General features: G+C 41.4%; 1 protein-coding gene across 3 annotated transcripts in view; it reads left to right on the forward strand.

Annotated features, from left to right (window-relative positions):
- Positions 1 to 24,039, forward strand: part of NCAM2 (neural cell adhesion molecule 2) — a 380,393-nt gene that overhangs the window by 247,145 nt on the left and 109,209 nt on the right. For all 3 annotated transcript variants that reach the window (XM_053305113.1, XM_053305114.1, XM_053305112.1), the window contains exons 10-12: positions 11,248 to 11,435; positions 12,366 to 12,462; positions 19,271 to 19,444. In XM_053305113.1, the coding sequence (XP_053161088.1) occupies positions 11,248 to 11,435; positions 12,366 to 12,462; positions 19,271 to 19,444 (459 nt within the window). The remainder of the gene's footprint in view (positions 1 to 11,247; positions 11,436 to 12,365; positions 12,463 to 19,270; positions 19,445 to 24,039) is intronic.

Genomic DNA, 24,039 nt, shown 5'->3' on the forward strand with positions numbered 1-24,039 from the left:
TGGGATAACAAGAAAATGCAAAAGTATCTTGTTTAAATTAAAATCATAAGCATTGAATTAACAGGTAACTGCAGTCTAAGAAGATGTGTTTACTTTCTAAACAGTCTCACCATCTGCATAGACAGCAGTGAGTCTTGTGGCACCTTAAAAACTAACAGATTTATTGTGGCATAAGCTTAGTCTTTGTTTTTGCTACAATAACCTAATACAGCTAATCTGTTAAAATTGGCTGCATAAGTTAATTATTACCCATGTTCTCTCTAACTTCCGTTAACCGTGAAAATGTACATTCAAAACACACTCTAAAAATGCTGAATGCTTATTAAAAACACACAGTATTATAGCTATAGTATTTTAAAATATATCTATGTTCTTTAAAAACTTGCCACCTCATAAGACTTGCCAGTTAAAAGCCTCAAACTGGTTTTTGCAGATCTGCAAATCCAAATTGTAAAACATTTTGTAAATAATTTAAGATAAGCTGAGAAAACATCTTGGCTATACTTTCAACCACTCCTAGTATTTTCAGCAGTTATTTCCAACACTATAGGTCTCTTCCTTCTAAATCTAAAACTAAATTCTTTCTTGAAATACACATGTTGGTGAGGACAGTTTTTAATGGTGTCATCAGGCGCGGCTTGTGAACTCTCCTCCGGGGGGGGGGCGGCTTCTTTAAGGTACATGGAGCCGGTGCTCCATGCCACCTAGCAGCCCCCGCGGCAGGGAATAGCCTCCGCCACTGATCTGGCCGCTGGCGGGGGCTTGTCTCTGCGGGAGCCAGGTGAGTGGCAGAGGCGATTCCCCACCACGCGGGCTGCTGGGCGGCATGGAGCACCGGCTCCATTTAGCAATAGCACTTAGCAATAGCACTTACATTTATATACCGCTCTATAGCCGAAGCTCTCTAAGCGGTTTACAATGATTTAGCATATTGCCCCCAACATTCTGGGTACTCATTTTACCGACCTCGGAAGGATGGAAGGCTGAGTCAACCTTGAGCCCCTGGTCAGGATCGAACTTGTAACCTTCTGGTTACAGGGCGGCAGTTTTACCACTGCGCCACCAGGGGCTCATTTACCTTAAAGAAGCCGCCCACCGCCCCCCCCCAGAGGTGCATTCACGAGCCGCATCTGGGTGTCATAAACAGATATAGATTTTTTTTTTTAATCAGTGGCCAACATTCCCACTATGTTTTAATCAGTGGCCAACTGTGCAAATGACCTCTGCAGTGTTTAGTAATCCAGAGTCCCACTGTGTGCATGGGGTGACCATTTTTACTGATCGCCCCAGGAAGGGTCATGCAACTGCTTCTGGGCCAAATGAAGTGTTTTGGGTGAGTGGGAATGAGTGTATTGCCTCCCCCACCCCACTTTATGCAGCTTTACTCTGGGTTACTAAGCACTGCAGAGGTCTTTTGCACACTGAACCGCCTGTTGGACAATATTGCCAACAGGTCCATCATTATTACCAGTGCTAGGAGAGTGTGTGGAGTGAGAGCTTAGATAACATGATGGAACTCCTGGGAGGCATAGTGAGTACATAAACACACACTGAACCCTTCACTGGTTCCCTCTCAGTGAATACTGGAACAGCCAATGTCAAGGCAAGGTCAGGTTTTTCTCGCAGTGCAGTTGTGTCCTAGTGTGCAGTTATTTTCTGCCCCCCAAAAGGTGAAAGACAAAACCTAACCTATATGAGAAAAAGTAAAGGGGTTTCTTTTATATACTCTTTGTATGGCACCCAAACCTGGTCCTGGCAATTCAGTATTTTTGGGAGCAGATGTTGCCCCTTTTCCAATACTCTTTTCAATTCCATCCTGTTTGTTTCTCCCATATGACTATATGGAAACATGGAGAATGGAACCTGCTCCTTTCTGCACAACTCCACTTTGCAATTAATTCTTCAGTTGAACACTGATGCACTGTTAGGGGCATGCAGCTTTTCTTTGAGTGCATCTCTCTGCTCCTAGGAGAGATAAAGATGGAAAGAAGGGTAAGGATCAGGGACCGCATACATAGACAGTGTGAAGGGTGACTGGATCATGCACACCTTTCTATACTACTTAGTATTTGAATTGCTCTCATTTATTTTCTTTGATGGGGGAGTTCACTGGGGTTAAATCCTTGTCTGTAAGCAATTCACAGAAGGCTGCCACCATCCACTTTATTTTAATGAGGGACAAACCACTCTTTCCTCATAAGATTCCTGGGGGAGGTTAAAGTGGCAAAACTCTCCCAAAAAAGGCTGAGCAGTCCTAGGCCTTCAAGGGTGTGTGACTAAGGCTGTCCCAAAGTAGTAGAGTAGTGTGCTACTCTTGCTGCTCAAGAGTAGCACACGTGAGCAGCAAGGATTTAGTATTGGATTAAAAGAAAAAGATATGCAATAAGAACAATTGTATTTTGATAAAACAGATTGTAAGAGAGTTTTCATTAACCTGGCAACGCAGATTCCAAGCAATCAATAAAGAAAAATATTTCCCAAATCCATCACCTCTAACTGACTTGGTCCTAACTTAATACTTATAGGCCTTCTCATTTCCCTAGCAGCTCTCAGCCTGGGGCTTCCTCAGGGCCCTCCTGGTACAGAACTAACTAACTGAAGAAAGCTTTCTCCTCTCCAGTAGGTGGCTGAGTGTGTAGTTCCCACCCAGTCCTCTGGATCAGTCCTTCTGCTTTGAATTTCCCAGGCTTTTTTCCTTATTAGGAAAGGCCCACCATCCCATCAGTTGCTAGGCTAGTTCTCTCTCAAAGCCTTCCCATCACTACATATGTATCCTAAGAACTTCAGAAAGGTTAGTTAGATGCATTTAAATTAATATCACAAATAGGAGAGTAAATGCTTAGGTGTGAAACCTAAACTTCATTATATGAATAAGCAATACTGTACAGCAAATATGTCAGGGTGGCAGGGGAGGATCCACAAAAATTTTAAAACCTTTGGCCATCTCTTAACAAGCAGCATGTGCTTCAGTATACCAATTGGTCACTATAGCTCCCTAGGCATATATGCTGAATCAGGGACATTTCCATATCTAATTTTGCATACAACTCTGAACGTACAGCAGAGTTGGATCTAGGAAATCATTAATTGAATTACCTGCTGGATGTGACAAATGATCCAGTACTCCCCTAACAGTTTCTGAGGCATTATCCATAATGGAAATATTCAAATGTGTGGAGACAGTTTCCAGCCAAGGGTTTACTGCTCTGCATAATTTCTTTATCGATTTTATGCATAGCCATTTCTTAAAGTTGTAATGATAACCTAAGAGGGGCTTTCTTCCTCTGAAAGAAACGGAAAGAATTAGTTATTTTATATTCCATTCTGAACTTTCATGCCTTTCCAAAATTCTTGTAGCTTTATTTAAAAGCCCAAGAATAATTGATGCTTTCTGTTAATTACATTCTTTGGCAATTGTTGTATGTTTCTTCTAGGTATTCTTCTTCCTGCATGTCAAATTGCCTCGAGGAGATACTTCTCACTGCATCATTCAGTCTGATAAAAGAGTAGCTTTATCTGTGTCTGTATTGTAGTAATTCTTAATAAAAGCTGTCTTTATTCTTCCTGAAGGGAATCTTAACCCCGATTAACTTTCAACATATTTTCAGTATTGAGAGAGGCTAGATAGTGAATTATCATTTATTTTAACCTGTTTTTCTCACAAAGCTATTCTTTAGTCTACTTTAGTACTAATCCAGTCGGTATGGATCAGACAAAGTGTATGTCCATCTGAGGGTGGAGGGGGTCTGATTTGATGTGCATTAAAATCTAACTTCAAGAATGTTAATTGAATTTAAGATGGACTGACAATGAAAAAATTAAAATAACTGAATAGATGGGCTGACAATGAGAAAAGATTTATCAGCTCTTGACTACATTAAGGTGAGGCTTGTAGAAATAAGGTATCATTGAAACCCTTATAAAAGGCATTAGTGAAGTTGCAACCAAAATTGCATCCAGTTTTTTTAACCATAACTAGAATAAGCCAAAGACCAACTAAAACATTTGCTGAAATTGCAAATTTGTCACTGGAATACAGATTCAAGACTTACTATGAATGAGAGATAATTAATAGCATTAGCTCTACTTTCAACACTTAGAAATAGAAAACTTGTGTTGAATATGAACATTCTAATATCTTGATTATCATGCCAAAAATCCAAAAATTCTGTTGGAACCATTGCATTTTTCAGTTTCCTTTGTTTTCACTGTATACATTCCGCTCTGCAGTTTGTGTGTGTTATTTTCAGCTATTGTAGCCCTCAATTTAGATTTTCACAGCATTTTCTTTGATACACTGCAAATGCTACTTATGAATGCAGTAATTACCATGTGGAAGTTCAAACTCTTATGAAATTCTATTCTGTAATCAATGTGCATCTGCAATAGATGAGGAACTATGGTTGTAACAACTACCACTTGTTGTATCAGTGGGTTGATAGACTAAAACCTATCAGGATTGGAATGGATTGTTGGACAAGATTGCCAACAAAATATCTAGGTGATAGGTTCAAAGATGAGAGTACAAATATAGTTAGTGTATTCAGTCTGGTCTGTGATCAGCTGTGTTGGCTTACAGGAGGCCATGGTTTACAGTACAAAACTTTCCACTCCAATCAGTTTTCTTGATTCTTCCCCCAGATAGTGTAAACAATGTGTTAGTAGTACACTCAGTGTAGAATTCTAGCTCAAGAAGAAGACATGCCCTGTGAATCTCTTAGGGCTAGGGCATGTAATTTGTGAATGTGCATAGTAGCACTACTCTTTGCATAGACAGCTGTGCGCTCTCATCACCAAAATGTCTGATGTCTATCATTTTTGTGTTCTCTTGGACAACTTCAGTGTATCCCAAGATTAGAAGCACATTTTATTACTACAGTTCCTGGCATGAGGAGCACTGTTCATCCAGAAATTGTAATTTAGAAGAGTGTGTGAAGGACATCCATTTATTTCTGGAAAATACTGGGGAAATGTTCAATACTTATTTATATTTATATCCCACTCTTCTTCCAAGTTGCCTAAAGCAGTGGCATCGAGTGAATGGACAACTAAAACAGTTTGGATAGCATATCCTCCCCTGCAAAAATACTTGATGGAGATTGCCAGTTATAGAAAGAGATACCCATAGAAAGAACACAGTACAAGGGCCTTATTTCAAGAATATCCTCTGTAGAGCTTGATCAAGATTTGGGACTTTTGTATGGCTGTCTAATAGAGTTGTAAGAGCTTTCCATCAGTTTACAAACAAGGTATTAGTTTGCCACAGACCTGCAACCTAATAATCTGACAAATAGGTGCCTTAGAAACACAAAAACCAAGATCTGGAAAATGTGCTCAGGAAGTCAGCATTGCTCTACAGCAAGCCGTATTTCAGGGAGTTGAGCTTCATCCCGGAAAAAGTACAGCTGCTGCATCTCTATACTGGTTGAAAAAGCCCACAGATTGGCTGTAAAATAATTAGGTAGGTTGGGCCTACCTTGGCCCACTCACAATTCTGCACTGTTTACACTGATCTCTGGAGTAGTTCCAAGATTACAATTATTACATTGCACCACTCCCTGATGGACCAGTGTTGTGTTCTTTCCCTTCCAAGTTGTGGCTGAAAAAGTCACAAGTCTCCATGCAAATATCAACAAGCATTAAACTAATAGGTGCTAATATGAGCATTAAACTAATATGGGCTTTTGAATATCATATTCTGATATTCAGCAGTTAAAAGCCTCCTAGAAATAAAAAGGGGACAATTGGATTGTGCCTTGAAAATATAGTCCAAATAAATATTACTAGAAAATTTAGGACTATTGATGTGGTTTCTAATTCTAATTGATGGGGATTTCTAGTTCTAGAAATAGTATAAAACACACTTCTTCTCTGCATTGAGCTTGCGTATTGGTTTTGATGTAATACCGGATGCTATTGACAACACTGCAGTTTAACTGTCATAACAGTGCTTTACATGACAGAAATTGTAGTAATCCAATATGCTTCTAATCTTGGGCTTCCCTGTGTCATTTATTGGGCTTTCCAATGTCATACTGTCATTTTAGCTCTTGATTCATTGCTTGAGCATCACTTAGTTGTAACCTTTCTAAAGGGGACAGTCAGATTCAGACTCTGTGTCACAGAGAGTCCTTTAGGCTTTAAAGCTACCATTTTCTGTCCTCTTTCAATGTTCAGGGCGTAGTGGTCACTTGAGTTGAAGATAAAGAGCAACTTTTGTGTGGTCTCTGCTTAGAAATGCACTAGGGATGTGCACAAACCTTTTACGGGCCTCCGAACAGGTTCAAACATTGCCAGTTCAAACATTCAGCGGAGGGGTAGGACTTTAAGTGTGGGGGAGGGTGCACTTACCCCTCCCCCGCTTTCCCTCCACCAGCGCTGGAGTTCTGTAAAATCCCTTGGGGAGGCAGCATACCTCCCTTCCACCCCTTCAGCCAGAGGTACCAGGCACACATACACATGCTGTGATCATGCACTATCTGACGTGCATGAGTGCGCACCCAGCATGCACACACATGCTCGGGACTTCTGACCACTTCCAGCCTAAGAAGAAGAAGGGGCTGCAGGAAGGTATGCTGCCACCCCGAGGGATTTTACAGAACTACAGCACCAGCAGGTGGGGGGGCGGAGGGGAAAGTGCTAGGGATGGGTCCGGACCAGTCCGGAGGCCATTGTAAAGGCCTCTGGATCGTCCGAACCGGTCCGGACCTGGCCGGTTCGGTTCAGGTGGAGGAGGTAGCTTTAAGGGCAGGGAGGATTTACTTATCCCTCCCACCGCTTGTCCCCCTCCAGTGTACATATTTCTTGTAATAATTGGGGTGGCAGGATACCTCCCTGCCGCCCCTTGTCCCTCTGCAATGCAAAAGGCTCTGGCAAGCCTTTTGCGCATGCGCACGTCGTGCGCGAGCTTCACGTCTCCCCGTGGCCTTTTGCATTGCATAGGGACAAGGGACGGCAGGGAGGTATCCTGCCGCCCCAATTATTACAAGAAATATGAGCGCTGGAGGGGGACAAGCGGCAGGAGGGGTAAGTAAACCCTCCCCGCCCTTAAAGGAACCCACCCCACAGTGCCGGACCGCAGCTCTGCGGTTCTGTGCACACCCCTAGTAAGTGCACACTCTCTTGCACTTAAAGTCCAACCCCCCCCCCACCCCTTCAACCCACCCCCACCCAGTCCCATGTACATCTCTAAAATGCACTATACTGTATATAATGACTTAATCAGAGCTCTACACTATAGACAGCAGCCATATAGAGATCTCTGAACATGATCCTGTAACCAAAGGGAAGTTGAATGATGAGAATGGAAAGTATCAGCTATTCATGTCAAGATGTTTCTGATATTTATCTTTAGCAGTGATCATACAGGGAATTCTCACTTGTTTTCACCCTGAAACTACATTTGATGAAAAAATATCTTTGGACCTCATATTAACTGTTATAATATAACATATATATGTCTGTGTATCGTGTGGATTTTAGACAAGCAACTAAGATAACACTGTTTATTTAGAATATTAATATCTATTAATATTAATCTATTAATAGAATTAATCTATTTTTAAATGAACCATTTTTAATGAACTAATTAATGCTAACTAATTTTAATAGCTACATGTCATTGAATTAGCTGTTTTAATTGATACCAATATTACAAATATAGCGAATACAGGTATTTATTTTAAAATTTAATTTGCGCCAACAATATTGTATTTAATACATTTGGAAACTTAAGGAGATTTTTTAATAGAATGCCAAAAACAAGAACTCAGTTGTTGTCTGTAAGAGAGCACCAAAATAAGTGGGTTTAAATTATAGGAAAGGCAAGATTTTGTTCCTATAAGAACAAATTCGCCATGCCATAGACTGCTGAAAAAAAATGGAACTTCCTTCTAGATGCTAGATAAATGTATGTTAAGAAGTTGTTCAATGTTCAGGATTAGACTGTATGGTGCTTTACATATCAGAGACTGCACCATTTCCGTAGCAACTATAGCCTAATGTAGCATATGCCATATGAATGAATGTATGGTTTGGCACAACCATACTCTGAAGAAAAGCAAACATATTTGAATAGAGCTAGCAACTTGATCTTAAACTTGATCTCACTGAAGTGGAGAATTTGGGGTTAAACCTTGTTGGTTAATGATATTTGATTTACTGTTCGCTGATTGTGATCATGAACCACAGTCAATTGGGCACAAAAGGTTGCATGCATAATGACGATCTCTCATGTGCAGCATAAATGTGCAAATCTCTCTCTCTCTCTCTCTCTCTCTCTCTCTCTCTCTCTCTCTCCCCCCCCCCCAAAAAAAATGCTGTGATACACATGGAACTAGTTGGGCAGCTATGCCCAATATGTTACTTTTTCACATATTGTGAAATATGTGGCCTCTTATTCTCACACAATATGGCCCCATTTATACATAGCACCAAAGCTCAGTTAAACAAACCAGAGGTTAATTTCTGAACCCAAGAATCATGCTACAGCCGACTGAGCAACTTCAGTTTCATGACCTTTGGCTGCTGGCCAGAATAACCACTCCCACTTTCTAGTCTGCCAAAGCTCCATCCCAGCAATCTGCATTCCACTTTCATTGCCAGACTGTGGGCACTGCATCAGCGTGTCAGTCACCCAGTTGCTATTGGCCATGATGTGAGAGGGGACATGCTCTATGCAATGGTGTCTTCTCAGCATTGATCACCTGCCCTTGGCTTGGAAAAGACATATTGACTCTTTCCTGCCACTCCTTATAGCAGTGACTTTCTTGGAATTCCTAAACTACACAGCCATGTATATGCACAGTGATTGATATCCCAGGAGGTCAAGGGATTCTTCCAGATAAAAAAGGGATCTTGGGTTCAATGCACACTAGTTTAAAGAGCAGGCTGGGGTGGGGGCAGGCTTCCTGGATTTGAAAGGGCGTTTGTCACGACTCCCTTCAGCAGCGATTGTGGTGCAAACCCATACCCACACATTGGAAGAGAATGCATACCCACTACAACTAGTAAGTGGAATTGCCCTAGGGAGAATCCATTGCAGCATTGATGCACATAGGTTACAATCTGGACAGTCTGATAGTCTCAAGTTAAACATCCAGAAAAATGGTTTATAATTAGAATTTCTGTGTACCCTTAGTGGGGTGTCCTCTTTTAATTTCCCTTGGGAAATACAAGAACTGCCTTCTGCAGTTGGAAAGCAAGGGACGGGCCCCCCTCCCCCCACACACACCAGGAACAGAGGATTGGGCCCCTCTCTTCCCTCCTATAATGATGAAAGGTAAACTTAACTTTAGGATCCTGCCCCTGTTGGGGACTCCTTTTCATACACAGACCCATTCATTGTTGGAATAACAAGGGGGAGAGGCATTCCTCAGTCCCTGGAAGGTAATAAAGGGAACGGAGCACCTGCTAAATTATCTTTCCAGGGTGATGGGGTTCTAAGAAGATCTTGGAAACCTTGGTGAAGTACAGTTGGCCTGAGAATCTTGAGGATGACTCCAAAAGATTGCACACTCAATTCAAAAGTGGGGCCATCTTATTTAGGAGAACGTATCCTTGGCACCATCACATTGTACTGCATTTTGGATGACTTAATAGAAATAGGGGCAGGCTATTCTTTGAGAAATTTATGACAAATATTGCCATTTAAGATAGGTGCCAGACAATACAGTAATTTGTTACCTGTGCATGTGCACTTTAAACATACATGTCATATTCAACCATGCTAGACAACTCATGTACTGGTGTCCAGAATGGGTTGAGAAACAACTGCCTCAGATCAGGTGCTAGGTATGTGAACAGGTTCCTTGCACCTGTTCCCTGCACACCTGCCTCCTCCTCTTCTTCCTTTGGAAGCTTTCACATCCAGTTCAATAGGAATTCTAAGTAGAAGTCCATGCAAGGCAGCTCACTAAGGGGTGCATTGGAGGGTGCCCAAGCAGTCCAAGCATCAATCACTTGTAGCACTAACAATCCCCCAAATCATACCCTTTCCCTCTGAATCAAGGCAGGCTTTGCCCTTAAAACTTCTCTGAATGCTTGTCCACAACCACAAAACCCCAGAGTTTCTAGCCTCCCCCCACATGCCAGCACACACATGTGAATTTATCAGTGCCATTAACAGAAACGTACCTCACACACACAAAATATTTAATTAACTGAACAAGAACAAGGGGACCACAGGTCGGGTTAATGCAGTATTGTTCCTGCATTAGCTTTAGTGGAACTCACACTGTACCCAGGTGCAGCATCTGAATCTTTTGCACTTTAAAAGTGGACTGCTTTCATCAGCCTGCAGCTGTCTTTCCTGCTGTTGGGGCAAGGGGGGAGATAATCCCTGGTATACCTGCATAAAACACATCTTGTTGCCTGCATTTCTCTGCTGTTGCTCTGAGTCTTCTGTGCTGCCACAGGGGCAGCTGCTGTGTGTACAGAAATCTGTTTATGTATGCTTGTATGTAGGGTTTAACGTCTCCTTCACATAAACACTTTTTCCTACTCTCTCTGTCTTTACCTCCCACCCTTTCTTGCTCAGGAACACACCAGGTCTAAAGCGAGCAGGGAAAGCAGGCTTATTCTGATCTGGCTCTGTCCTTTTAAATGTAGGAACTCTACGGATGTAGCATCCCTGTTGCCAAGCAGTGGCAGGATGAGTGAGGTGATGGCAGAATATGAGCTTTTGCTCTGAGAGACAGCCAGTGAGCGATGAGGCCATCCTAGAACAGACGAATTTCTGAGCTGACCTCTTTGTAGTAGGAGGAGGAGCTTCCTTACAAACCCAAGTTACATCAGCTGCAGAATTCAGAGGACACATTCGTGCCTCAGAACCACCAGTTTCAGCAGCAAAACTCACTACAAACTGCAAGTTCATATTCAGGTTTGGAGGCAAAAATGGAGCTGCAATTGGGTGATGAAACTACAGCTTCACACATTTAGATAATCAGAAACACCTACCTCAACTATGTTTTCCTGAGGTTTGGTGTGATGTCTGAATTGGGCCTATATATAGAAGTGGGATAAGACCTAATGCTTTGTTTGAGAGAAGAGTAATTCTGGTTAGTGTACATATTTAGAAGTAGAAGTATACAAGAATATTTGAGACAATGTTATGGAGTACCTAATGTAATCAAGTATTATGCTCCAGTGGAACTGAACATTGAGATTTCTGTAATAACCTGAATACTAGACAATTGAATGAAGATATAAAACCTTAACATACTTATATAGTATTTCCTCACTTTGCAGATGCTCCAATATTTGTGTCGAATCAAACAATATATTATTCTTGGGAAGGAAATCCCATCAATATAAGCTGTGATGTTCTATCTAATCCATCAGCATCTATTCAGTGGAGACGAGGAAAATTGGTTTTACCTGCAAGAAACACAACTCATTTAAAGATTCACAGTGCTGGAAGCAAATTGATATTAGAGGTAAGATGTTGAATGTAACTTAAAATTTACACACTTCCTTAAAGGAAAAGTGTGCCGTCAAGTTGATTTTGACTCCTGGAGCCCACAGAGCCCTGTGGTTTTCTTTTGGTAGAATACAGGAGGGGTTTACCATTTCCTCCTCTCACGCAGTATGAGATGATGCCTTTCAGCAACTTCCTATATCGCTGCTGCCTGATATAGTACCAGCGGGGATTCGAACCGGCAACTTTCTGCTTGTTAGTCAAGCATTTCGCCACTGCGCCATAAGGTGGCGTACTGGCTTATTCATCACTAAAAAAACTTATAGTTAAATTTATCTATGATTATGCACTAAAAAGTCAAGAAAAGAACATTCCACCTTTCAAATGTTCATTAATTTAAGGGCAAATATATCTTCATATGAATAAAAATACTAAATACATACAAATTCAGGGCCTGATCCAACTGAGGATACAGTCCCTCTGTGTAGTAGTTTCCTACAGGACTCAGTAGAACTCTCCGCACTTTAGTTCAATGTGAGGAGCCATTGAAGGGAATGGAAGGTCCATGCCCACACCCCATACTTAGCCCTTAACCACCTCTGCTTCATGCAAGTTACCCATGTTCTGGAGGAATGAGTGAGCTCTGGGTGGGAATATGTGTCCTGTTCATTTTATGCACATATGTAATGTATAGATGAAGAAAATAAGTGATTATTCAGCTCTGTAGAAATCCTATGAATGTAGGTACTCTGCCTAGACTTCATCTACCTTTTCCCACACCATAGTCACTTTGAATGCCAATTATTTTTAAACGTTAACAGATTTCAGTTGCTAAATGTATATGTAACAGATTCAAATATGACTTTGGTGGTAATAGATATTACGATATACTACTATTTTCACATATGGACTGATTCATATTTGGTTGTAACAATTGTTGTTTCTAAAGATTGCCCCCACATCTGATAATGATTTTGGACGGTACAATTGCACAGCCACAAACAGAATAGGAACAAGATATCAAGAATATGTCCTTGGTTTGGCTGGTAAGTAAATATACATATTTATATCTCAATTTAAAGTACAAAAATTAATTAATTTTCCAAATTGCTTATGAATGATGAAAACATATACTAAAAATAAGCACAGAAACAACCATAACATATAAAGCAAATAAAAGATCAGTACACAGCAAGAGCATCTCTGAACAACATGAATGTTCTGTGCTTTGGATTGGAAGTCACAACTAACCCCAAAGCCGTCTAAAATATGCACACTTTTTTTTCTTTGCCAAACCTATGCATTTCCAGGCTTCATCTGTTTTCATATTATCAAGAGTTTGATTAGTCCATCTCTATCTCTCTCATGTGATTGTTGTTGCTTTTAAAATTTAATTTGAAGGTTACATCAATGGAGGCTCATCATTCATGGGCATCACTGATATGCAAATGTAAATGGAAGAAGTATTAACCATAAAATGTACTGAGGGATTTTCAATGACCCCAAAATGGCGAAAAATCCATGTAACATAAATAAGTAATTTCTGTTGAAGCAGCAATTGGGATGTCTTTGGGGGGGGGGGCAAATTTTATTCAGTTCTGACCACAAAGTGATTACAAACCACCTGGTATCCCCCACCCCCACCACGAAAATTGTTCATATGCAGATGAAATCAAGGCTTGAATTTCCTATTTGGCCAAACACTCCAAAATAGTCAGCAGCATGGAAATGCTGTGACATAATAGCTGTTGCCTTTCTTTGAGGCCTGGTTATACTGAGTTATAGATAATGAAGTTTCCTGTAGTCGTCAGACAAAAAACAACTGTGATTGGAAAAATCCAAAAGGTACAAGTGGGGTAAAGTATCACTGTGCAAGAGCACAACAAAAAGCATGCTGGAAAAGCTATTTCATGTAGGGTGGAAAAAGTCATAACACCACCTAATGTTGAGCTGCTTCATAGTGCAATACTACTAAAAATGCTACACAGGAGAACGTCATTCACAATTTTGTGTTTCTGCAGTTCAGTCTTTGGCACCCGACCTCTGTATATGTGGGCGAAAAACGGGGGGGGGAGAGATTAATTTCATATATCCGCATGATGAGGGTGGGCATAAATTGCCTCTGAGGTCATTTCCACCCACCATTTTCTGTAAGGGGGCCATTTTTTGGGCTCATTTTTGTAAAAAAAAAAACAAAAATCCAAAGGAAAATAAAAGAAAATCCACTATGGTTTGTGGGGGGGGGGGTGTCATGCCTTCGTTCGAGGTCTAGGAAGAGGAGTGGGAGGCAATGGAGGCACTCGAGGCACTCTGGATGGGGGAGAAGCCAGCAGAGCAGAGTGATGAATCCCAGGAGGAACTCTTGCCTCCGGTATTATCTCCCAGGGCATGCAGGCATGAGAAGCAGCGTAACCAGATCAGGGAGTTGCAGAGGCAGCAGCCATTTGCAGCATGCATGAGACTGATGAAGGGCGACCGACTGGGCAGAGCGCTGATTGATTCCAGCTGGCAATCTGCTATAAATTCTGCAGCTTCACTCTGGATGGGCTGCTGGAGACGGCCTCGATACTTCTTTGTGTGATGGTGGTGGTGTACACCTTGGACTCTGAACCCTTGGGATCTGACACTGTATGGAGCCTCTTGCCTGCTTGGAAGAAGTGAAGAACCAGAAACATCTCTTCGCCTGCCACTACATTGTAAATCATGGACGGCTCATTGAGTGTGGCAGGTTTACAACAGAAATGAGAATTGCAGCGTTTTGGGGGGCATTGGTGGACATATGGAGACAGAATGAGCACGATGGGGGCACTTCCCCTTTTTAGCATCATTTTAACTGTTTTTTGCACATTTTTTCGACCTCCAGAAACCTAACCCCTGCCATCCCATAGACATAATTACTCAATATTTGCAGTTTCCTTATCTGCGGTAATTGCATATACAGGAGAATAGTGAGATTCTCCTGTATGAGATTTACTGTAGGACACATCCCACTAAGATAAGCAGTTACAAGTATTAAGTATTTGTATTATTATTATCATTCATGAATCTAGGAAAGTGTGAAGGAAAAGGTGAGGATACGATCTCTATATGTAGCGTCCATATGCAATCTCTTTACAACAGACAATTCTTAAATTAAGTTCATATAAATACTGTTAAATATATTATAATTTTGTTTTACATTTTGACTAAATTTGAGTCTATGTATACCTAATATATGATTAGTAAAGGTTTTTTTAATAAGTGTAGGATGAAACTGCAAATGCTTTCCTAGCAATCTTTATCAGTTTCTCAAAATAAAGAGAGTGTGGACAGCAGGCTTCGTAGAAAGTGGAAGAAAGGGCTACCACTCTTAACGTTTGTCAGTCTGCTTAATCCTGTCATAAAGCAGCATCTCTTTACATCTGCAATTTATTGCATCAAAGCTGGTGGCCATCATTAATTCCCATAGCAGAGAATTCCATAGATTAAGTATGTGCTTTAAAAAAAAATGCTTCCTTTTGTTGGTTGTATATTTCTTGACAATCAGTTTCATGGGATGATCTCTGGTTCATTGTTGTTGGATAGCTCAGGGCAGGGATTTTTTAATCTGTCCCAGCTACAGTGGAAGGGAGCATTGCTAATTAATGTTGTCTGGAGACATGGAATTAAAGTTCCAATTGAAGTAATTTATTTAGGAAATCCATCAGGGAGATAGGTAAGACCTACATGCTAGGAGTGTGCAAACCAGGCTCAATGTTGAGCTGAGTGGTTCAGGGAGTGGGGGATAAATAAATAGGTACTTACATGTGTCGCCGGTGCGGGAGGCAGCAGCTTCCCCCCCACCCCCGCCAGCCTGCCCTAGTGTAGGCAGGGCCAATGGTGGTCTGGTTTGGGCCTCTGCGCATATATGGGGGGCATTTTAGTGCCTCTGCACATGTGTGGAGGTCACTAAAATGGCCTCCATGCATGCACAGAGGTTCAGATCAGCCGCCAGAGGCCCTGCCTACTCTGGGAGAGGCCAGCAGGCATGCGGGGAACCGCCTCCACTGTAGCTGCCACTGCAGGCACTTCCCTCCTGTCCCTTCTACCCTTAGGACAGCTCCCTGCCCCTTTACTGGTAAAGTGAAATCCTCACCAGATTCCCATTTACCAGTAGAGCTCTGAACCAGTTCAAAAGTCATGGTTTGAACTTAAATCAGGTCCAGTTCGACCGGGGGCAAAATCGAACAAAGCTGGGTTGGCTCAAATCCCGGCCAGATTTGAGCCAAATCGGCAAAGACAGTTTTAAGCACACCACTACTACATGCTTGGTTGCTAGCTACATGCAGGAAATGGAGAAGATGTAAGTATCTCATATGAGAGAAAGAAACCTGCAACTATCAGTCTAACAAAGAGGAATCAGAGAAGACAAAGCATGGTCAAAGGAAGAATGCTGCATCTCCAACATACCCACTCTCTCCACACCATGCATAATTTTATAAACCCCCTTAGTCACCTTTTTTCTAAACTAAGGTGTTCCAGATGTTGTAGCCTTGCCTTGTAAGGAAGGTTCTTTAGGCCCCTGGTCACCTTGGTTGCCCTCTTCTGCACCTTTCCCAGTTCTATAAAATCCTTTTTGAGAAATTGTGATCAGAACCGTATACAGTACTCGAAATGCAAATGCACCAAAGATTTGTCTAAAGTTATTATAAACAGTTTCATTTTCTATCCCCTTTCTAATGAGATAGTAGAACATTGTCCCTTTTTGAGGGAATACTTTTAACTAGCTGGGCTAGGCGCAGAACATTTACGCCTCCTCCGTCCCGCTTCTTCACCCCCCGGCTCACTTCTCCCACCCCCACCTGTGCGGTTTCTGGCTGGTGGGCCAGCTGGAAAGCCGGCCCACCGCCACCTGCTCCTGGCCTAGCTCGCCACCGCCTGCTCTGCCCGCCCGCCTGCTCCCAGCCCAGCACGCCACTGCCTTTTGCTCCCGGCAGCTGGCCCGGCCCGCCGCCACCTGCTCCTGCCGCTGCTCCCACCAGCCAGCCACTAGCAGGAGCCGCCACCTTCTCCCTTCTGCCCACTCCTGGCAGCTGGCCCACCAGCAGCTACATCCTTATTTTCTCCCCCGTCCCATTGCTAATCAGCAACTGCTCGCAAACTCTTGTGAGAGCTGCCACACATGGGATTAGCGACGGTTACACCTAGGAGAAATACATATATAGACAGTTTGTATGTACTGAGCAGCATTATGATTAATGCTTCCTTTGTGTTAGAAGGAACTCTCATTTCATTTCATGAGAGTTTACTCATACCCCCTTTCCTCTGCTACCCCTGATGGTCTCCCTCAGGGTCTGCCAGACTTCAGAAACATTTAGGGGTAGCAGAGGAAAGAGGGTATTGGCAAAAACTGTTGTATGCACAAATTGCATACTAATTGCTCTAATACAAGAGCAGCATTTGTTTAGATGCTACCCAGTGTGTTGTATTAACAGCACATAAATCCAGGTACTAAGCAGTGTAAACTGGGGATTAGTGAAACTGTATTAATTTTCATCAGCTGAGGATGTGAATCAAAGGCACAAAGGCAGGGTGTTGTAAGGTGATGATCATGTAGCTTTCTCTCTGACTTTACTCTAATTATTCTGCAGTTCTTAAAGGTTGATTACACCGACTAAATGTCACTGTGCCTCCTTTATAAGCAATTAACATTTTCTTTATCCATTTGATGAGAATGACCCTTAATACCTGATTTTAAATGGTAGTTTAAAAGAGGGGGAAATGTAGTGTTTTTGTTGCACAGAATTTTCTTGTGAGGAAATAAGACACACTGCTCAATAAATTTCCTCAAAGCAAAAAGGGGGGGGGGGACTGTTTGCCAAGCAACTATTTCACAAGAACTGCACACTAACAACTGCATATGTATGCCTCTTAATACAGCAGTTTTGTGTGAAGGGACTGATGGCAGCTTTTGGAATATATTAACATCTTTCCATCATAGATTCAATTTGTTTAACATTTATTCTGTACTGCAGCAATTTTTGAAAATAGGTAAAGGTCTCTGCTTGTAAATCCATACTTTGTGAAGGCTACTATATGAAAAACAAAAAAGATTCATCAGCAGCTTTCAGCAATATTACACCACTTTTATGATCTGTACATATATATTATACTGTGTGGCTTATGAGTTAAAATGCTGAAATGTTCCAGATATGCCAAATATATGATGACATAGAGCTAATTTACTACTACTGAGTATTTCTGTTCTAAATATGCTGATATTTCTAAATATGCAAATTTTACACAGTGTGAACTTGAATAAAAATGTATAATTTTTCACTAGCCAAAGAGTTCTAAGATTTCTTGGGACATTTGGAACCATTTTTATTATAGGCATTGATCTCTAAAGATTTCCCAATACCAGCCGGGGTCATACTGGAATTCTTTTTGGAACTGACTGTTCATATTCCTTTGTATATTTGGCATACTACGCATTTTGAAACTATACCAAAGATGGCAGCATTTTGATAGTACATTGCTTATGCTGCCATCATTCTAGCTATATCTCAAGGGTTTGTCCATTGTGCATTCAATAGGTTTTTAAAGCAGTGGAGCCATGCTGCTTCTTGACCAGCTGGCTCAAATGCTGGTCTCATTTAGTATTGTCAAGTAATTAATTCTACTGTGTTACCAAAATAGTCTATATTCCATTCTGTACTCAGGTAGACAAATAATTAAAACATCTCCCCTAACTAGGGGAGATCTTGCCAAATGCTTAAGACCAAAATTGCAAGAACCTGTTTAGTATTTCCCTGCCAGTGTTCAGCTTCTTTCAGTATCAAAGAGAGCATATATACATACAAAGCTACCTCATCCTAAGTTGGACCATTGATCCATTAACCCCATTATCATGTCATCTGACTGACAACAGCTCCCTAGGTTCTCAGGCAGCGATCTTTCCCGGCCGTGATACCCATGATCCTTTTTATTGGAAATGCAAGGAATTCTGAATGTATCCTGTCGTGTACTACTGATTGTTTGAACTAGTGTAGAAATTGTTTTTCACCTGAATTAAAATCTGCATGCTTATGCTCATACTCTCCAATCATGACAAAAGTTTTCAATATAGAAGGCTGGTTAAACTTTGATCTTCCTATGACATGAAATGTATTTATTAATAATAGTCTTAGCATTATACTGCTTTTTTTTTTAAAAAAAAAATCAAGTTAGTTTACATTGGAATAAAATGATCCTTTCCCAAAAATGACTCAGAATCTTAATCAGCTAGACAGATTTCCTAAATTGTTCTGACCTAGCTTGTATTGCACTTTGTCGTGTGCAACAGGTGCCTCGTGGAATGGAGAGTGTTCATAATCCAGATCTCCATAAAACGTATCCATTAATGGGAACTAGATAATATGCATTATGATAGTTACATACACTCCACACTTCCCTGAGCCATGAGAAGTTCCTTCTCGGATCTTTTGTAAAAGATATCACTGGACACTTATGGTGTATACATGTAAGGCATCAGGTGGAGACAAGCAACAAGTCTTCTCCGACAAAGCACAAGATCTTTTCCCTCTGTTCTCTAGAAAGATATGCTCTTAAATCCAAAGGTGTCTTCAATCAATTCTCAGCACTCTCTTTCGTTGTCTGTCCTAACAAATACAAAGTGCTATTTTCTTCATACTTATACCCCTTACATCATCCATTGTCTGAGAGTGAGAAAGGTTATCTTCTACATGTTCTGAAGGCTTTCCACATTTTATAGAGATCTATTTACATGAGACCATCTGCTAACACCACTTATAAAGGATATACTGACCTTTAAGGAACAAACATTCTGTGGAATCTCAGGCATTATTAATGTTGTCTAATTAAATTCCTTTCTAGATGTGCCATCTAGTCCGCATGGAGTGAAAATTATAGAAGTGTCTCAGACTATTGCAAAAGTTTCATTCAATAAACCAGATTCGCATGGAGGCGTCCCCATTCATCATTACCAAGTGGATGTAAAAGAAGTCTCTTCAGAAACATGGAAAGTTGTGCTTTCACATGGAGTTCAGAGTGAGTCTGTAAATTGAAAAATAGAGTTGATTCATATGTTGGAAGAAAAAGAGTCATGCTCCCAAACAAGCTAACTCTTATTTTGGAGAAAATGCTTGCTGAATATGTATTTACTATTTTTCCTCCAGTGTTAATTTATAAAGTACATTATCTAATGGTGAACTAAAATATTACAGAAAATGTGCACAAAGGGGAAAAAAAAAACATAAGTCCAGTCCCATTGTAGTCATGAAGATCAGCAATTATCTCAAATAGTCTTCAAGCGTCATTGGGTATAACCAACAAAATAGACAATAATGAAAAGTAGTTCTGCCAAAATCCTAGCAATGATGAGAGGAGAGCTGGTCTTGTGGCAGCAAGCAGGACTGGTCCCCTTAGCTAAGCAGGGTCCACCTTGGTTGCATATGAATGGGAGACTTGATTTGTGAGCACTGCAAGATCTTCCCGTTAAGGGATAGAGACACTCTGGGAAGAGCAGAAAGTTCCAAGTTCCTACCCTGGCAACTTCAAGATAGGGCTGAAAGAGATTCCACCCTGCAACCTTGGAGAAGCCACTGCCAGTCTGTGTAGACAATACTGAGCTAGATGGACCTGACTCAGTATACGGCAGCTTCCTAAGTTCCTATGATGATAACTGGGGTCTTCCAGAGAATTTTGCATCTCACAACATTAATGACTCCCTCTGCTATAAACGTCTCATACAAGCCCATTCCCTCACTTCCCTTGTTTGCTGCTGCTATTTCCCCCCCTCAATAACCTTACAACATTCTATGGTCTCAGTGGCCCCTGAGCATGATCAGTCATTGTCTTCCTTCTCTTCCTCCATCATATTATTATATTATTTTACAGATGTACATACTTTAGGAATTTTCTCAAGAATGTAGCAACCATTTCTGTATTTTAGACTGACTATATTTTTCGTACAGCCTGATAGGTACTTGACCATCTGAGTTTGCACTTAGTATATTTATACATAGTTCAGAAACTTCAGTTAGTTCAAAGTGTGGCAGCCAGACTGGTCTCTGGGGTAACCAGTTGCACTGGCTGCTATTATCTTTGAGGGCAAAATATAAAGTGCTGGTTACCTTTAAAGCCCTGAACGGCTTGGGTCCGGGAGACCCTAGAGAGCACCTTCTTCTATATGATACCCATCGCACATTCAGGTAACCTGGAAAGGTCTGTCTCCAGTTACCACCGGTAAAGCTGGTGGCAACTCAGAACCTGGCCTTCTCTGTAGCTGCTCCTGGCCTATGGAATGCACTCCTGGCAGTTACACACAGTTTAGGCTTGTTGTTGGCCTTTAAGAGAGTCCTAAAAACCTTACTTATTTGATCTGGCCTTCCATGGTTTTAAAATTGGTTTTATTTATTTTATTCAATTTTAGTGTTTTAATTGGTTTTAAATGGTTTTGAATTGTTTTAATATTGTTTTAAGCAGGGTATTTTAAATGTTGTTTGTTTTTATGTCTTTTTAAACTTGTGCACTGCCCAGAGCCTTTGGATGGGGCAGTCTATAAATGTGATAGATAGATAGATAGATAGGCTGTGCACAAACACAAATTTCAGAATCGGGTTCAACATGATCTAATCCAATTCTACAAAAGTTGGTTCAGATCCTTCAGAATGTCATGGTTGGGACTGCATATTTTTTTTGACCAACCTTAAAATCAGTTTTTTTAAAGTAACCAGTATACTCACTATGAAGCCAGAAGAAAAGTAACGTAGCACAGAGAATCGCAGGGTAAGCACTATAACATCTGAGAATCTAAAGGGAAGAGATGTAACATCAGAGAATCCCAGCAGAAACCCGGAAATTTGTCATTTGTGAGTTTTAAAAGAGATAAGAACTTCTTTAAAGGTTTTTTAAAAGGAGATATGCATGGCCAGGCAGCTAGAAGGCAGAAGATCCCACCCCCCTCCAGCTTGTGATCACAAAAATAGAAAAAAGCAGACTCTTACTGCCATTTGGAACTCTGGAAAGCTCCAATTTTTTTCAAAGGAGGTCAGAGAAGTCTGAACTGAGATGGGCTCCCCAAGTTCAGATCGGGAACCTCTCCAACCTCCTCCAAAATGGCCCATATTGGTAAGTTGCCAATCTGACATTTCACAGCCCTAGACATGATTATAATCATTATTCTAGTACAGGAGAACTTTGTTGTTTGTGGGGGTTCAGTTCCTCACCTACTATAGCGAGTAACGGAACCTCAAGTAATGAGGCATTATTCCTATGGGAATGGGGGGTTAGGTTCCAGAATGAAGGAAAGGCAATTTAAAAGTACAAAAAAACCCCTCTGAACAAACATGAAATTCTGTACTGTACCATGCTCTGTGGGGTCAGCATGTTCCCAGGATGTGTCCACGAATACCTCCAAAGTAATAAAAAGCTCCCCCAAACTATGAAAAATATCTGGGAAAATGAGATTTTTTTCAAGAATTAAGCTGCAAATTGGCTCCGATAGGCAAAATGGCAGTAGCTTCCAACCCACTAGGAACAGTGAATACATGGATTTTAACTCTTGAATAAGTGGATACCAAAAATGGGTGTTGATAATATTCCTGGTGACTATGTAGAACCACAAGTTCTGTGAATAACGAGGTTCTCCTGTACCATCAATATTTGTGGGACATAAACACAGAAAGAAATATAATACAAGGGGCAATATCCAGACTAAATTATTCCTGAATGGTCCTATAAAGTAACTCTTTAATAATTCTACTGAGTTATTTAGACTGGATGGTGCTTTATAATCATGTGCACGTTTTTACAAATCCAGTTCCATTCCATCTAGAAGTGAATATCCTTCCTAAAGCTATCTGCAGAGAACTGTGCACCCCCTTCCACTCTGGTTATGGACAGCCTTAAATATAATGGTTAAAAGTTGCTTTAAAAGGTCAGCTAGATTAGTTAGGGTTAAGCCATTGATTATTTGTTGCTAGGAGTGTGATTTTTGAAGCTTACAGGGCACTGTACACTTTCTGTAGGGTTCCCCTATACTAGGGATGTGCAAAAAATTTCGGGCACAGAACGATCTGTGCCCCAAACAAACAATTTTGGGTGATTCGGGGCCGAACCGAATCACCCCCGATGTCCGCCGATATTTTTCAGGCATGAGCCGAATCACCCGAATTTCGGACCCGAAAAATTCGGGTGATTCGGTTCATGGTTGATTTTTGGCGATTTTTTAAAGTTTTAGTGACTTTGGGGCAGTTCGGGGGCATAGCATGGGATCTGGGCAAAAGGAGTGGGGTGGGGTGGTAGTGCCTAATGGGTGCAGGCTACCACCCCAATTTCAGGGGGATTGGGCAAAGGGCTGATTTTTGGTAAATTTCTGGATTTTTCATGTCTTTGGGACAGATTGGGGCATATTGGGGCATAAAGTGGGGCCTGGGGCAGAATAGTGGGGTGGGGTGGTAGTGCCTAATGGGTGGAGGCTACCACCCCAATTTCAGGGGGTTTGGACAAAGGGGTGATTTTTTGAGAATTTTTGAAGTTTTAGTGACTTTGGGGCAGTTTGGGGGCAGAAAGTGGATCTGCACCAAAAGAGTGGGGTGGGGTGGTAGTGCCTAATGGGTGGAGGCTACCACCCCAATTTCAGGGGGATTGGGCAGAGGGCTGATATTTTGGGAATATTTGAAGTTTGGGTGTCTTTGGGGCAGATTGGGGGCAGAAAGTGGATCTGCCCCAAAGGAGTGGGGTGGGCTGGTAGATAGTGCCTAATGGGTGGAGGCTACCACCCATCCCCAATTTAAGAGTGATTGGGCAGAGGGGTGAATTATGGTGAATTTATTTTTATGAGGTTTGTCTTCATAAGGTGAAGTGTGCTAAATTGATTACTTCCTCATATTATTCATAGTAAAGGAAAGTGTGAAAAAGTGAAAGTGGGGTCATGAGAGCTGTTTAATTGAAAAAAATATCTCATTTGCTATGATAGAATGAGAATTCACACCTCTTTTTCTGAGGTGCCTTCCGCGCGCCCCGCACTCCCCCCCCCATTGCTTTGCTGGGGCCTGGCGGCCAGTCAGTGGGCTGGCTTGGCAGTAGCGGCGGCGGGCGTTTGTGAGGAAAAACCTAAGTATAATGTAGTATGTCGGGGGGGCGCAGGGGGGCGCCATTTCAGTGCTTGCCCTGGGCACCGTTTTCCCTAGTTACGCCTCTGCTTGCATATATACAAAAGCCTTTGCAAAACTAAACAGTGAAGATGCAGTTGTCTGACTTATTTACTGTAAAACTGAAAAATATCCATTCAGCTAATGATTCTTCTGGGCTTTCGTTGTAATGTAATTTTATTTACAGTCATTGACCAAACAGAGAGTAAAAACCAGTAAACATTAAAATATGTATATACATATTTACAGTTTAAGATTGGGGTGATATCCCATTATACCTTTTAAAAGCAATATAACTAAACTTAGCTACAGGAATAGAAATTAAAGCATCTTTGTCTGAAAGCAGATGTTTTACAAGGTTAGCATCGGATTGATCTGCCAGTTTACATATTAGAGGAGCAATAAGGCGTTCCCTGGGATACAAATGGAGATTACAGTGGAGAAGGATATGTGCAACAGTTTCTGTATTAGGCACTACCACGCCACCCC

This window comes from Hemicordylus capensis, chromosome 3 (assembly GCF_027244095.1).
Source record: "Hemicordylus capensis ecotype Gifberg chromosome 3, rHemCap1.1.pri, whole genome shotgun sequence".
In the NCBI taxonomy this organism is placed as follows: Eukaryota; Metazoa; Chordata; class Lepidosauria; order Squamata; family Cordylidae; genus Hemicordylus; species Hemicordylus capensis.